At 44.0% G+C, this 17,920-nt stretch overlaps 1 protein-coding gene across 1 annotated transcript in view; it reads left to right on the top strand.

Moving 5' to 3' along the window:
• Positions 1-7,283: 7,283 nt before the first annotated feature.
• The window catches only part of hlfa (HLF transcription factor, PAR bZIP family member a), a 36,586-nt gene continuing 25,949 nt past the window's right edge, over positions 7,284-17,920 (top strand). Inside the window, exons 1-2 of the mRNA XM_084328429.1 lie at positions 7,284-7,531; positions 9,482-9,805. Coding sequence (XP_084184555.1) covers positions 7,417-7,531; positions 9,482-9,805 — 439 coding nt within the window. The 5' untranslated portion in view covers positions 7,284-7,416. The remainder of the gene's footprint in view (positions 7,532-9,481; positions 9,806-17,920) is intronic.

The raw sequence follows: 17,920 nt of genomic DNA, 5'->3' as shown, positions 1-17,920 counted from the left end.
TGCGTTTTTTAATAACACTATTTCAACAGCACCATGGAATTAGAATCAGAATCTAATATTTGAATTATATGGTCAACACGCCCAAAATTCAGATTTTAATAGAATTCACCCAAATGCAAATATTTTCTTTATCTGTACAAGGAACATGAATGAAAATTAAAAGAGGGAAATAAGCTTAGAGAATTCTTAATAACGTGATATGCTCATCCTGTGAGAGGCAATTACTTTCCATGAAATCACATAATCTTTCTGCTTCTTTAGATGACATTGCAGGAACACACACACACACACACACACAAACACACACACAAACACACACACTCGCACGCATGCACACCAAACACACACACTCGCACGCACGCACACACGCACGCACACACACACACACACACACACACACACACACACACACACACACACACACACACACACACACACACACACACGCACACGCACACACACGCACACAAGTCAAGCTTTGTAGTACAAAGTCATGGTAAGAAATTATATATTTTTTATCTGCTCTTTGAAATTCCCTCCATATCTGTCCTTTATCAATGCTGCCCCAGTGGTTCAGAGACGCGCCGCTGTGTTCAGATTCACACTCTATATCTACAGTCACACATCAGACTTTTGATGATAGGCTTCAAATTGATATCACTCTACTAGTACAAATAAGAATAAAAGGAATGATAATAACAAAAAAGAGAGAATTCCCCCCCCCCTGTCCTTCATCACGTAGACCTACAGGAAGATGATGGGCCCATAGAGAGAGAGACCGAAGACGCCCGAATTTCGCCAAGAGGATCGATAAAGGAATATCTTATCTTATCTTATGACTCTACTATGATCTCTGTACTATCAGAGAGCGTAACATATTACATGGAGGCACACTAGAGGACTATATAAGATAATAGAAGTATTTCAGCGTTCCCACTTTGCTTGCAGCTGATTGACGGTTTGTGATGAATCTATGTATCTGAATGGAGTTCTTCTCCGCACGAGGAAGATGCCCTGTGGTACCGCCCCTTTGCCCTCATTGGCCAAAGTGCTCCTTCTATGATATGAAATTATTATATTTGTATATTTTATTGTAGTTATTCTGATCTCAAACATGAATGGCTCTCCTCTCCTCTCCTCTCCTCTCTGAGATGTGTTGAAATCACATTGGATAAACTCTGGATATACTGTTGGTAACAACTGCTAAGTCGAACCCAACATATGCCACTGTATGGAGACTTTCTACGTCGAATCCAACATATACTGTTGTGCATATTTCCCACCCATGATTGATTGATTGATTGAAAACTTTATTAACAGATTGCAGAATGGGTACAATACAGTACAGCTCAATACACACAATTGTTAAGGGGATGCAGACCAGAGAAAGACTTTCGTCTTTTTTACATCAGGGTCCCCCATTTTCAATTCATCAGGACATATATGACATACATGACATACAGATAGACAGTACTGCTACATCTATACATTTATGACATACCAGATTTGCAAATACAGTACTGTTTGTGATACGAAAAGAGTCAAGAAAAGGGAGTATATACATTTGACGTAAAAACTGTACATTGGAGGAGGTTGGGTGGGGTTGTGTGGGGGGGGTTGGGTACATTGGGATATTGACAACCATACTGGGTAATTTACATTGGAGGGGGTTGGGGGGGGGGGGGACACTGTACAAACAAGCAAAACTGTACATGGGGGGGGGGGGAACACACACACACTGTACAAACAAGCAAAACTGTGCATTGGAATATTGATACCTGCCCAGATGCTCCTGAAGTTGTTTAGCCCTTCACCCCCTCCCCCCCAACTATCAGTCTTGGAAGTGAATACAAGTTCAAGTTGTCTGTCTTTCTGAGTAGCATTAAGCAACATTTCACTTTGGTTCAATGCTAACATGAAGAAGAGCTGATGGCATCAACCTCTAACATCACCTGCTCTGTGCGTATTGACCAACAGTATTCAGGCTTTCTGAACAATGTGGATCCCGACCCATAGTTTAAGAAACATTGGACCTCATGATCGAACAGACTTACAAGAAAGTTACGAAGATAGTTACGTACACGTTCGATCATGAGGTCCATTGTGTTCAAGTGTACATTTGTACAGCCCTGTCTTATTTTCTATTCTATTGTATTTGTATTCTAATTTAGTTGATATATTCCATTTTATTTTATGCTACTTTCATTTAAAAAAATATTTAATATACTCCTACTTGCTTTGTAAGTGTTAATATTTCTCTGTTAATCTTGATACACTGATTTTTACCATAGACCTCCAAATAATCAGGCTATGAATTTACATATTGACACTGCCACAACATTTCGCACTGCATTCTGTCTAAATGTTTTTATATATACAGTATATATATATATATATATCCTCAGGTTATGGCAAATGTCTACCTAGATCCTAGACCTAGCCAACCCGTCAGCTCCAGATCCCTCAGATCAAATGCCCAACTGTGTCTGAGGGTCCCGTGGGCCAAACTGGTGACAAAGGGTTACCGGGCCTTTGCAATGATGGCGCCCACACTGTGGAACAAGCTCCCTCTCAACATCATGTCTGCCAACACCGTACAGACTTTTAAGGCCTTGCTTAAAACCCACCTTTTCGCTCTGGATGATGACTGAGTTACTTTGCTGTTGTGTTGTGTGTGTCTGAGGTGTACTTATGTTCTCTGTCTATCCGTCTGCCTGGTTCCCTGTCTCCTTTGTCCTGTCCATTTATTCGTATTTTCCCCGGGCTGCGCCCCGGACCGATGTAAAAATTGGCTGGGGCGCGCATTATAAATTAAAATATCATATCATGTCATCCATGGGAATTGTGGCTGACGAATACATCCCAAACACAAACCACAGTAGCCTGTAGCCTATGTAGTGTAGCAAGGCCTTTGCCCCTCCTGTGGTGTTCAGGTCTGTGAGACCTGTTTTCAATCTTTACTAAAAGAGAAATGATACAATAATAATATTTTATTATTATTATTATTTTTTTTTACCTGAGACTCATTGGCCTTGCCTCATCTTCTGTGAGCACATTTCTATTGAGTGCACACTGTGACCCCCTGCCCCCCTACACATTTATATTATATATGGTGTTCAGGTCCACTGAACCCATGTGGAAATTGTAGGTGAAAACAATTAGATATGGTAAATAATATTAAACAAAAGGGTTCACTGTGTACCTTCACTGTCTGCCTCTACCTTGTTTCATTTATAGTTTTCAAGATAAACATGATTTATCACGTCTTTAATTACAATGGATTATTTTTGTTTTTTTAACAGACATCACATTTGATCACAAAAAACAGATAGCACTTTTATTGATTTAGTGATCTAGTAGAGGTAAATGGCTAATATTAACCATATGCTGTCTATATTGCGTGTCATTGAGATAAAGTTAACATCTGTTATGTATTTCTTACATGCATTGTTATGGCTTTATTGTTTTAAAATCCCAGTAATGCTGTGGGTCCACCAGACCCGTGAACATTGAGTGACAAAAACGTGAGCGCCACACACAGGGTTAAATGTATGACTCAGCCTCTCTCTTCCAGGCGGGGGAAGCTGGAGCACACGGTGTGTCAATGTGCCACAACCTGCTGGGCTAGAATTACAGCCATCACCTGCTTAAAACTGGGTCAGGTAAAAACTCTTGTGACCTCGTGAAAAAAAAAAGGTAAAAAGAATAAAGTCCAAACACTATACAAAATATACAATATACAAACTAAAATACAAAATGAAGTACAAAATGCAAACAACGAGGTACAAAATGCGAACCTTTTTAAAATGCAAAAACGAGGCATGGATGTAGTGCAAATCTTTTTGTAATAAATAGATAACATATGGTGTAGTGTTAAAAGTGTTTAAAGTGTCTAAAGTGAATGTTAAAGGTGAGTGTTTGTTTAAAGTGAGTGTGTCCATGTGGATGTGTGTGCAATGAATGTAGATGGATGGGTTAGTGTTCCGTTTGAGAATGCCATTTTTTTATCATGCTTTCAAGGACACAAGTAGAAAACCTCCCTCTCTCAGAGATATTCCTTTGAGTTCAGTCTACTTTTATTTTTATTTTTATTTTTTTTAACTCTTCCCATCCAAAACAAGAAAACAATGAACCAAGACTCTCAGCACCCTGCTACAATGAACCAAGACTCGTAGCACCCTGCTACAATGAACCAAGACTCGTAGCACCCTGCTACAATGAACCAAGACTCGTAGCACCCTGCTACAATGAACCAAGACTCTCAGCACCCTGCTACAATAAACCAAGACTCTCAGCACCCTGCTACAATGAACCAAGACTCGTAGCACCCTGCTACAATGAACCAAGACTCGTAGCACCCTGCTACAATGAACCAAGACTCGTAGCACCCTGCTACAATGAACCAAGACTTTTAGCACCCTGCTACAATGAACCAAGACTCTCAGCACCCTGCTACAATTAACCAAGACTCGTAGCACCCTGCTACAATGAACCAAGACTCGTAGCACCCTGCTACAATGAACCAAGACTCGTAGCACCCTGCTACAATGAACCAAGACTCGTAGCACCCTGCTACAATGAACCAAGACTCGTAGCACCCTGCTACAATGAACCAAGACTCGTAGCACCCTGCTACAATGAACCAAGACTTTTAGCACCCTGCTACAATGAACCAAGACTCTCAGCACCCTGCTACAATGAACCAAGACTCGTAGCACCCTGCTACAATGAACCAAGACTCGTAGCACCCTGCTACAATGAACCAAGACTCGTAGCACCCTGCTACAATGAACCAAGACTCGTAGCACCCTGCTACAATGAACCAAGACTCTCAGCACCCTGCTACAATGAACCAAGACTCGTAGCACCCTGCTACAATGATCCATAGTGTCTGTCCGTCTGTATTTAATTACTCTTCAATGAGGAGTCTATCCGTGATAGATCTGTGCCATTGACAAAGAATGAAGGACTGACTCAGTCCATGGACCAGACCAGACATCAGAAGCCTACAATGAACAATGAATAGATTGCATTTCTGTGTGATAACGTTTCAACAAAAGTAGCTATGTGCCTGTTTATTGCATCTTGTGTTGTCAGCATTGTCTCTATAAAACTCTCATTGTCTCTCGTCTGTGATTCAGCTGACATTACTGTCTTTCAGAGGCTGTAGAAGGCAAAATTCTAAAATTAAAGTGATGATAGTGATCACCTGAAACTGGACATATTGAATAATCTGTAGATAGTATCCGCCATTTATAGGTTACTGGGAAAGGGATGGAAACATTCTCCAACGTTTAACACAATTTGACTGGGAAAATAAATCTGTATGGCCATTTACTTTGGCCTTTCACCTCAAAATATCCGAATGAAATGTACCTATCTTGAGTCCTGCCCTCTTTTCTTGATCCTCCAATCACAACTGTATCAGCCGTTGCAGCAGCTGTAAAGATAAGACTCCTGTAGATCCAAATTGCATCCATGTGTAGTCATAGTAACCATTTCAATGTGGTGACACAATAATGTCTTTTGGAAACTTGACTTTGCTGTATAAAATGACCTACTGTACAACCTTGTGCAATCGGGTGTATACGTTGAGGACTACCTTTTCCAGTATTTGTCACCTGTTATAGATTATAAACTTGAGAAATAAGGTAGATGACAAATATCTTTAATACACACATTTGTATGTGGTGAATAGTTTACACTTTAGATTAGAGGCTGCAAAAAGCTTGTTTAATGATTAATAGATGATTTGTTAAAACACATACAGATCATTTATAGAGAAATGTTCTGTAAAAGGTAGTCCACAAACAACATAAACTTAAGGGATTCACTAGGAACCAATAGGCAGTTATGATTAATTAATTCATTACATTTATATAGCGCTTTTATAGACACCCAAAGCGCTCCCCACAATGTAGGGTGGACATCGCCTCCATCACCACCACTGGTAGCACCCAACCTTAGGCTACGTATGCAGGCTCAATGGCTGCCATACACTGGCACCCGGCACACATCATACTACACAATGGCTGAACGGTTCAGGAGACAGGGATTGATATCAGCCAATTAAGGGGAAGGGATGATTAGGTGGCCTTGATGTCAAAGACCTGATTGGGAATTTGGCCAGGAACGTCGGGGAACCCCCTACTCTTTACGATAGGCGTCCTGGGTTGAAGGTTCTTTAATGACCGAATTCAGCCAGGACCTCGGTTGGTTTAGCATCTCATCCGAAGGATGGCACTCGCAGATATACGGTGTCCCTATCACCGTAACAGGGGCATTGATACTGACAGAGTGCCCCCTTGAGGTTAAGGTTAGAGATGAGGTTATGGTTAGGGTTATGGTAAGGGGTGGGTTCATATGATGCTGTGTATGAGATGCCTGGCTTTTACGGTGATCCATGAACTTAATGAGACATTTAAATGGTAGATCGTAGTACCACTTTAGGCTGCAAAAACCTCTACAAATGGTGATTAAAATTGAATAAATCATTTGGTAAATGTAAGAGAAACAAAGACGTGTCTATAGTGTTGAATGTTTCTCAAAAGATTTGTACATTGTTGAAAGCATTTACAAGGTTACCACACATTATTTGTTAACATTATTTAATGCTGAACAAATCATTAATTGTTACAAATTAGAATAGTTCTAATGGTTTATAGCGTACAAACGTATTAATAATTTATAAATGTAGCCCATGCTCTGTTGTCGATGATTAGTTTCCACATAATCTAGTTTGAACATTAGGCTAATGTTATTCAACTAATAGCTTATAAATTACTTATAAGATAAGATAAGATATTCCTTTATTGATCCCCTTGGGAAAATTCAGGCATCATATCAGCATGGGGGGGGGGGTACAGGTATGGGCATGGTAGGTAATAGTAGACATAATACAGGCAATAAAATTATAGTACAGTAGAAAAGTAAAAAAAATAAGCAGTGTAAACAAAACAATATAATTAACTATGAATGTACACATAATGAGCAAGTAGGCAGTGTAATCAAGGTGCAGATGAGGGTCCACCGTATGCCCTAATATACTAACTAATCGTGTGTATTAAGTGTTAACAAAGGGGGGCCTTGGATTATCTTTGCCTACAAGATCCAGATGCTTCAGGTCCTGTAGTTATTACAGTGTAGTAGAGGGTCAGCCCCTTCTCCCTATCAACTGTGTGACGTCACGACGAGCACATGGAGGGTCGCGTCCTACAGGCTGGTCCCTCCTCCCTCCTCCTCCAGCTATTTGCCAGAGACGCTCCGACGACGGCCGACCAGTCTGCAGCCTCGGATATCAATTTGTGTTCTCCAGGTCGGGTCGCGCTTTTCAAGGATTCTACCGGGTGCTGCTGACAAATTGAGTTGCGTTTTGGAAGTACTGTTATTCTCCCGTCGCCCTTGACAACACCACCTATGGAGAAAATGGCCAGACCTCTTTCTATAAACTCAACTTTCCTACCACCGACCCACGGTGTGCTGAAATCCCTGTTGGAGAATCCTCTAAAGCTACCGTTTCATCACGATGAAGGTAAATAATAATACTTTTCACGAATGCATTGTGAGTCTTGATTTGTGTTTGTTGTTGTCACTCAGGGGCAGGGCTGTGTGTGTAAACATGCATTGCTTGTAGAGGTGCGTCCAGGAGGTTAGACCCTGCAGGCTTTGACAGATATCAGCCGAACGAAGTGAAGGGTTCATTTAAAACCATCAGAAGTGACCCAATGAAAGTCCTAATCGTTTTAGGCCATTCGTTAAAGAAAGGGAAAACAGACAGAAAGAACAAGAAGTAACGTTCGTTTCTTGAGATACTGCATGAAAAACAAGTCTACAACAAGCAGCACTGCTAAAAATAAATCGATCGCTGATTATATCCAATGAATCTTGTTTCACGAGAGGCATCGTCTAAAGAACATTAGGCTAATGTTATTTACTTTGTGCAATATTCATTAATATACTCCGATTATTCATAATGGAGGTAAGGGAGACCAGGGGTAAGTGTAACACCTGCAATTGCACCAAACCAAAACAGCAACTTGTGAAAGTCACTCTGCACACATGCAGGCTATTCCTTGGTGTAGGACAAACTGATGTCTGCAGATTTCTTGGACAATTATCTGTTTTTTTGTCTGTCAACTTTATTTTCCTCTTGCTGTTTTGATATTTCATGAAATGAATCATGTATATTCAGTGTCTGAATATGAATATCTTGGTCAAGGGCCAGTGATACAGTTCCTTTGCTGTACAGTAAGTTATAGCTAGTTTGCAATTGCCCTCAACAGTGTTATAATGGGGTTAATGCATTATTTATTTATGTATCATAAATACTGTATATATATATATTTCTTAAAAGAAAAGTACAAGACATGGGTTTTATAGATATTACATAGCGTTATTTATCATGAATTAATATGGTATAACCTAGTAATCAATGGGAGATTAGGTCTAGATTGAAGGAGACAGTAACTTTATGTCACCATTCATTGTAATTCAGGAAATGTATGACTAAAAACTGTTTACTTATACTAAATGCCTGAGTCCAGGTCAAACAAACACATAATATTATTGGGGAGTGGAAGCACGTTTGATTAGAAGCAGGTTTGATTAGAAATCCTTTAAAATAATCAATTGATGTTAGAAAGTGTTAAAATGAGTTCAGAACTAAGCTATACAAATCTTCTAATAACCATTGCTATTAGGAACATAATTAATAATAAAAAAAAAATCTACAACATTTGGATGAAGTTGTTACATTTGCAATATGGTGTTACAATTGTCCCTGCATGTGGGGACAAAGATAACATTTTGTCTTAAAATCACAATGACCACAATGTTATATTGTTAGAATGTTAGATAGAATAGTTTTAAATCACATAGATAAAGACAAAACAGATACAATTTCCTTTACATAAAGGTTTGGTCATTTCAAAATGGTCTTCAGGTATGAAAATTGTTACAATTTCCCCTAATCTCCCCATGACACTGACATAGTATTTACATTCTGATCTGCTGGAGAAAGTCTATTTACATTTCATCCTTGGGTTTTAAGGGTTGTCCCATGTGATTCAAGGAGAGCCCTCTAGAGGGCGCATTTCCTATGCAGGATCTCAAGTGCAGAGAGGCATTTCATCGGCACTTGTGTGTTCCTGTGTGTCGCCCATCTTACATGTGTGTGTTGCTGCATGACAAATAAAGACTTCTTCTTCTTCTTCTTCTTCTTCTTCTTCTTCTTCTTCTTCTTCTTCTTCTTCTTCTTCTTCTTCTTCTTCTTCTTCTTCTTCTTCTTCTTCTTCTTCTTCTTCTTCTTCTTCTTCTTCTTCTTCTTCTTCTTCTTCTTCTCCTCTCTCCTCCTCCTCCTCCTCCTCCTCCTCCTCCTCCTCCTCCTCCTTCTTCTTCTTCTTCTTCTTCTTCTTCTTCTTCTTCTTCTTCTTCTTCTTCTTCTTCTTCTTCTTCTTCTTCTTCTTCTTCTTCTTCTTCACAGGGTTTGGAAAAGAGAAGGAAAAGGACAAAAAGCTGGAGGATGAGAGCGGCACAGCCAGCCACCCACAGTCCGCCTTCCTGGGCCCGACCCTGTGGGACAAGACCTTGCCTTACGACGGGGACAACTTCCAGCTGGAGTACATGGACCTGGAAGAGTTCCTGTCTGAGAACGGCATCCCCGCGCACCAAACCCGCCAGCATCCAGCACAGGTGGTGCCCACGCCCCCCGCAGCCCCCACGGTGGTCGATCTCAGCAGTCGAGCGACCACCTCCATGCACAGTGCCATGGTGCCCCAGAACTGTCTCCACAGCCCCAGCAGGCCAGGTAAACACCACAGACGATGCCCAGTGATCTGAATCACACACACACACACACACACACACACACACACACACACACACACACACACACACACACACACACACACACACACACACACACACACACACACACACACACACACACTGTCTTCCATTCACTGTTACCTGGAGGTTGTGTACACACACACATTATTGTTGTCTTCCATTCACTGCCACATACAACGGCTGTGTACACACAAACACACAAACAAGCAAACACACACATACATGTGGATATACAGTACATGCACATTCCTCCTGCATTGATCACTAACGTCTCTTTGGTGAAAAGAGACGAAGACAAGATAATTTGGGTCAATCAGGCTAAGATGCTGTTTGTTCACCTGGCGCACAGCGCTTGCCGCTCAGCTCATCGTCACGGATAAACAGCCGCCGGGGATAAAATGATTACCGACTGTAGTATCGATAAACTCAGACATTTACTGGTTCTGCTATCTCCATCTCTAATTTGCGTTAAGATTGAGACATTAGTCTGTTAGGCTGTTCCCAATCCAGAAGAGAGGCTGTATGTATGAGGGGCGGGGTCAGCTCTCTCTGCTTCTCTCTCTCTCTCTCACACACACACACACACACACACACACACACACACACACACACACACACACACACACACACACACACACACACACACACACACACACACACACACACACACACACACACACACACACACACACACACACACACACACACACACACACACACACACACACACACACACAAATACCCTGCTCTTAGTGATAATGGCGAGAGAGGACCAAATGCTAAAAAGTCTGGTTAACCTTCGACACCGATGAGTCTTTTGCATGTACAGTAAGGGGCGGAAATGCAGGCGATGTTTCAAAACTGCCTAGCTATCATCCCTCATTGCCCCATCCACCTCAGGTGTGTTGTGAAATATTTGAGAATGTCAATTGGAAATTCCTGTTTCAGTTTAAGCTATCACAGCTTTCATTATCACGCCATCCAATATGATGAACATCAACTGTGATACCTAAGCATATATATTATGTATATAAAAAAAAGTATATACATTTCTTCCCATATCGCCTAGTCGTGCTCTATTCCCTATTAGGGATGGGCGTGATTAATCGATTACTCGTAGCTATGAGAAAAATCGTAAAAAAAATAAATATCGAAATTATACATTTTTATGATATTTTTATTTGTTTTAATTTTTTAATTTTTACATATCTTTTTACATGTATAGTGTAAGATTATAACTGTTTGTTGGTTTCCTTAAACATATATACGTGAATGAACAAAAATAAGTAAAAGAATTTAATAAAAATAAATATTCTAATATATTCTAATACGTTTTTTTCCCCTTTTCGAGTAATACACGATCAATCGAGTATAGCATGCGATCAATCGATCTGGATTTTTCTTTAAAATACCCATCCCTATTCCCTATGTTACTTGGCTCTAACTACCACCCCGCCCCCCCTGCAGTGAAGTAGCCTACACTTTAACCTTCCTGTTTGACATGTCACCTGCTGAAAGGCTCTTCCATTGGCTGCTGCTGAGCCGTTTAGTGTGTATTCGCCGCAGTTTGCACACATTGCAGACGTACGTTGGTTCTGTCTGGTTCTAGCCCTGGACTTTGGAGCCATACGTCATGGGTTCAGGTCCAAAGAGGTGGCCGTGTAGTTAATTAGGCTTTGTTTGTTTAAAGGTGGAAATGTTGTGTGTTTCCGCCTCGCCTCCAGCATGCTGTCAGGGCTTAACCCGTTCACTACCACACTGCGAAGGGTTAACCATTTCACTGCCACACTACAGAAGGTTAACCCTTCCACTGACTACCACACTACAGAAGGTTAACCATGTCACTACCACACTACAGAAGGTTAACCCTTTCACTGCCACACTACAAAGAACACTTTCACTACCACACTACAAAGGGTTAACACTTTAACTACCACACTACAGAAGGTTAAACCCTTTCACTACCACACTACAAAGGGTTAACCCTTTCAATACCACACTACAGAAGGTTAACCCTTTCACTACCACACTACAACGGGTTAACCCGTTCAATACCACACTACAGAAGGTTAACCCTTTCACTACCACACTACAACGGGTTAACCCTTTCACTACAACACTACAAAGGGTTAACGCTTTCACTACCACACTACAGAAGGTTAAACCCTTTAACTACCACACTACAAATGGTTCTGTTTCGTTATGGATCTCGCTCAGCATCAAACTGCACTGTACTTCACTTCGTGCACGTGCACTGAATAAAGAATTCCACCATGTACCTTTACATCCCAACATTCGTCTGGCCACACCCCCATCCGCTTACCTTCATAAGCAGGTGTGTGGTCACCTACTCGCCTCCTTTTTCACTTTCACCACAAGGAAGTGCCTTCGGTAGATCCCCACTTGACGAGGTTGTTAGCTGAAGAAAGTTGAGACGTGTTTACATTGTGCTTATTTTTTTCTTCTCTCATATTTTCGACCTAAGTCATAATGTCTACTCCGGAGAGTCATGTTCGCAACGCTACTCTTCACCAGCGGTTCTCCATTTCCGCCTCCGTCGTACGTCTTGGAGCGGGGCTGTTACCTCTCTAGTGGTTGACAGCCACGCCCGGTAGGCGTCCGATGGGTAGTTTGCCTCTCCAAGGAGCTGGTGCACCGGTGCTGTCGCCTGTGCGATGGCCTGGTTCCGGCTCTGGTTCCTCTGTTTCCGAGGAATCGTCCGCTGTTGGGCGGCCGGTTCCCTTGGTTGCAGGGGATTTGAGACGCAAACCTTTTGCGTCGGCTCGCTTTTGGTGAGTTGCTGGAGCCAGGTGAGGATGCGTCGGTCTCTACATGCCCGATGGAAACAGAGGACTACATGATAGAGGCGGACGGGTTCTTATTTGAAGGCCCGGTGGAGACAGCTCTCCTGCCCGCCCAGGTAACACTGGAGGGGGGTGAGATGTCTCCTTGGGGCGCCTCGTTCGAAGACGTTGGGGAAGAACCTCTGACTCGTCGGCGGGATGCCCTGCTATCAGCCACATCGGAGTGTGGCTCCTTGACCAGTGGTAGCCTGCTGTATGTGAGGGATGCGGGCTCGGTGGAGGAAAGTCTGCAGGGGGAACTGCAGGCTTTGTTTCCCGAGCTCATGGCGGTGGCGGCAGTCGCAAACGGCGTGCCGCTGCCGCAGCCACTGCCTGTTCCTGTCCCTGATGATCTCATAGGTCATCTATGGCAGCGTCGCCCGGTGAGAGGGGTGGACGTTGTCTACCCATTTTTCCCCTCAATGGCGGCCTATGTTCGTCAGGGCCAGGTGGTCTCCCACATCATAGGCCTCACCCCCGCCTACGTGCCAGTCACGCGGGTGGCGGGTTTGGTCGACGGTATGAGGGAGGGCGTGCCACGGCTTGATAGGCCGATGGCCACGCTCCTTTGTCCGGAGGTGGTGTGGGAACCGTTACGGAAGCCGGTTCCCCAAGGGAAATCGGCGAGGCGGTTGGCATACTGGAGTGACCAGTCATTTATTTCCGGAACACAATCTCTAGCTGCCGCGTCTAACATCGCGCAGCTGGCAAGATTCATGTCCGGGATATTAACGGGCGGCATGGAGCAGAGTGATGTACAACATGACCAGCTCTCCCAGGCGGCAGGAGCTATCCTGCATCTGACTCAGCCGCAGGCTATAGCCGCTGGGAAAGTGCGCGCCCTGGCAACTCTGGTCCAGCGCCACCTTTGGCTGGAGCAGGCTCGTGTACCGGAGAAGAAGAGACTTCTGACGGCACCCCTCTCCGATGCTGGACTATTCGGGAAGGCCCTGCAGTTGATGACCTCGACGTGCAGAGAGATGCAGGAGGAGCGCTCCGTGCTCCAGCCTCATTTTCCCCCTCCCGATGTCGCCGGTGGAGTCAGACGGCTGCCACGTCGTCGATCAACTTCCGCCATGGCCGCTGCTGCCACCACCGCCACTGCTGGTCCTTCGAAGAAGAAGGCCAGGAGGAGAGAGGGCGCCTCCGCTACAGCCGGCCCATCTACGCCCGGAGGCGACGGTAGGGACCGTCGTGACCAGCCGCCGATTGTTTACCGTCCCTCCGGTGCTCCCTGGGGTGGCAAATCCCGAGCGGCTCGTGGCAGGCGTCGCTAGACCCAGTGACTTTTTTCCCCTGCGGTCCCCTTTGTTCCTTTCCCGGCCCACCATATTATGATTTTGTTCAAAAATAAAGAGTCCCCTCTAAAGGGGGACTGTATTTTTTGTTAACAAACTGTGTGTTTCTTCACCAAACATATGATGGGGTTGCAACGTGTGAATCTTCACTAGTATGGGTTGATAGGAGGGTTACGTTCATGTTAAGAGCTTAAGCAAGGCCTGCAGCCTACACTCGGTTGAAAAAGGGTTTTTTCTGCCTCGGCCTGAGTCTCCACATAAAGGTAGAGGCTACTTGTATGTTCTGTTGCTTACACAGTGATGTTGAGCTACAACACTGTTGTGTTGGGTTTGCAGTAATGCTCGTATGAACACGTACCACGGCTCAGCCGTTCTCTCTCTCTCTATCAGTGTTTTTTCTGTGTTACAACATGGATGCGGGTGTAGGATTCACACACACACACGACTTGGTCTTGTTGTAAACCCTGTTCACAGATTGTCTGTGGTTAGCGTGCATTGTATTAGCTTGCGCTATTCATTAGCATTGCTACTAAAGGTATCATATGGCTAAAGTTGTTGTTGTATGCAAGGGAAGGGCTTGTGAGGGGGTACCGGATAAACCCCTCCTTCCCTCTTCTGATTGGTCAGGGGGTTTATTCCTCTCTTATCAGTCCAGTCGGGGCCAAGCTGTTAGGCGGCTTGGCAGGGAGGGGGGGGGGGGAGGGTTTCCCTGACTCTGCACCTATTAACAGGCGTTGAGTCTTGGGTTTCCCCCCGTCATAGCACGCGTCACTACGCACGGTGCTATTGACGATGGCTTCCGTGAGTTAGACCCGTATGTAAGGTCTGTTATTGTCAAGTGTCGGGATAGAGCGTAGGAATTACGGTTCCACTTAGGGCTGGGCGATATGGCCTAAATATGATATCACGATATTTTCTGACCTTTCGGCGATACACGATGTTTTTCTTTTTTTCCCCAAACAATTCATTATGAGGCTTACCCAGACAGTATTTGAGTTTGCAAGCTAACATTAAAGACAAAATAAAATACCCATGCATTTAGCATTTTTATATTATATATTAGATTTAGATTATTGGATTATTAGATTATATATTGCATATATTTAGCAATGAGATATTATATGATTTAGATATGAAATATGATGAATTGAAAATAGGGGACCCTGATGTAAACAAGACGAAAGTCTTTCTCTGGTCTGCATCCTCCAGTCCACTGTTGATTGTTGTTGTATTGAGCTGTACTGTATTGTACCTATGCTGCAATATGTTAATAACGTTTATATTCATTCAGTCGGCAAACAGAATCATTTTGATTGACAGTCGCGTCTGCCAATTACGTCACATCGCTTGCACCCGCCCTGCTGTTCTTAGCACCAATCGGCAAGCGCGTATTAATTTTTTACTTCCGCTATTGGAGAGCTCAATGAAAACAACAATGGCAGCGGTAGCTCGCCGCGGCCGACGTTTAGCTTTTAGCTCTGCAGAATGACTAAACGACTGGAGGCATAATGATTTTACTGCAACGGATGTTATAATAAAAGCCTTTCCATACATCTGTCTGATTGAAAACGTTATTAACAGACCGCAGAATGGGCACAACGGAGTCAGCACGGGCTGAGATATGAACGGCTAATGCTTGCTATATCTAGGTCGACCTCGGTCGTTGCTATGTAAATACGCTGATGTTATTGAAAGTGTAACTATATAACGTCAATGCCACAAAACGAATGCCTTTGTTATCATAAGTAGTAACTTTTGATGCAGTAGTGTGTGTGTGGGGCGGCGGCGGCGCTGTTCAAAAGTTTCAACGTGTGGACCAGATTGACGCGACACAAGCCTCTTGGGCAAAACATCACGATATCCACGATACGTTTAAAAAGTGTATCGTTAATGAACTGTACCCGATATTTATATAATATCGTCATATCGCCCAGCCCTAGTTCCACTACGCTCGATATATGTGTAACTTGAGTCGGTTGGTCACATGACTCAAGATTACCATGGCTTTTTCACTCTATGACTCACGTGGGAAGTCTCTCTGGGGAGTACCGTCTATCCTCTGTGGTGGGGATGACGGGATATAAAAATGTAAACAGTTTTTATCCTCAGCTGTGTCAAGTGGGATTCATGTCAGTCGGTGTTTCTTTTCTTTTTTAATAAAAGAGTGTGGAGTATATGAAGCACCACACCCTTCTTGTCGTTCTCCCAGGCGCCTTGAGGATTCAATGAGGGGTCTGGTTAGACTGTTCATTGATGTGGTTTGTGTCCCGACGCATGCATGGTGCTAGCTCGGGGTGTTTCTGATAAGAATCATGCGGGTAGCTAGTGCGCCTTGGTTGCTTGTTATTGAAACAGCGTTTTTATAAAGCAACTGGGATGGGGTTTTTTTCCTCTTCCGAGAGCCTGTTACTGGGTCTCGACGGATTCTCGTTCATATCTGGGGGATGTTAACGGAATAGATCAGAACATAGGTAGAGGGGTCTCACGCCCTTGGGGTGGGCCACCAAGCACGGTTCACACCGGCCCGTCTGGGTGGCGCCCTCTTTTCATGTTTTAGATCAACACGTATATCTGCCCCTTCTCCTGGAGTAGGCATGTCGGCGTGGTTAGGGCACGGGACTGGTTCTGGTCACGCTGGTCCAGGTCAGTTAACCCGTTTGTCCGCCGGGGATGCAGATCTGCTGTTCTGGTACCCTGAGGGACTTGGGCTTTTTTCAGGGGGAAAAATGCCGGGTCAGCCCGGGGTGTCACAAGGTTAGGCGTTATGGAGACCCTTGTTGGGTACATGTTGTACTCTGCACTATCATAAGGGGCTGGTTCTCTTTTCTTCGCTCCTCTCTCACGCATGGCGAAGAGGGGGCTGTTGGGGTGGTCTTCTGGACCTCCTCTGGTAACCCTGTGTGCTTCCCGAGCCGCCGGGCCCGGTCCGAAGTAAAGTTTCATTGATACCGTAGGCCTGGGATAACCCTTTTTTCTTGAGGGGTTATAGGAACAACCACCGTCTGTACCAAGAGGGTAGTTGATTCCCTGGTATGTTGGAGCAGTGTCAACTCCCGGGTTGCCCGGTTGAGTGTGCCCCTGCACGTTCATGACGTCTGCCAATCATGTCAGTCTTCTCTGCCTCGACCCCTCTGGGTGGGGTCAACAACGCCAGCATACGCCCCTTCCGCCGGGGGGGCTGTTTTCAGCTGACTCCTTTGGCGCCTGTCTCGTCCGCAGTGCTCCAGGCTCAGGTTACAACCTGCTGCCTGGTTTCCCCGGTGCACTGCCTGCTTCCGTTGGTTAACCTTTTTTGAGTGCTTACGGCCATGCTGACTGCCTGTTCTGCAGGGTCAGTGTGCCAGGCGGTGTGCTATTGGGGGGAAAGGGCCCGCTCTTGGGGGGGCCTTATCCGAATACGCTGGCGATGTGGGGGGCGGTGTCACTAAGTGACCGCCTGGTGGGGTCTTGATGCCTGGCGTCATTGACCTCTCCGGGCCCCCTTTTTCCAGGGGATCCAGTCCCTTCGGTGGGTCTGGGTCTTCCTTCGCGCTCCGCTGCTACAGCCTTGCCACGGGGTTGGGTTGCTCTTTTATAATATTTTATTTTCAGCTTTTATAGTTTCACAAACACACATCAAGACAAATCACAAATACAAAGAAAATAAAAAATAAATAAAAAGAACACAAACAGTATGTTGCCAGACACTGTCACATCAATGAACAAACATACACCATGTCATATGCTATACACTAAGGACGCAAGGGGCTGATTCTCTGACATATATACACATACATATATATATATATATACATATATATATACACACATACATAGTAGTGTTGTCGAAAATATCGAAAAATCGACACATATCGATTCTGAATACCCAAAACTGTTTCAGTACTCATTTCCCGAAATATCGACACCTAATCATTTATAAAAAAAGATAAAAAA

Source organism: Notolepis coatsorum (assembly GCF_963971535.1).
Source record: "Notolepis coatsorum genome assembly, chromosome: 14".
Classification (NCBI taxonomy): Eukaryota; Metazoa; Chordata; class Actinopteri; order Aulopiformes; family Paralepididae; genus Notolepis; species Notolepis coatsorum.
This window is presented reverse-complemented; position numbering and strand designations above follow the sequence as displayed.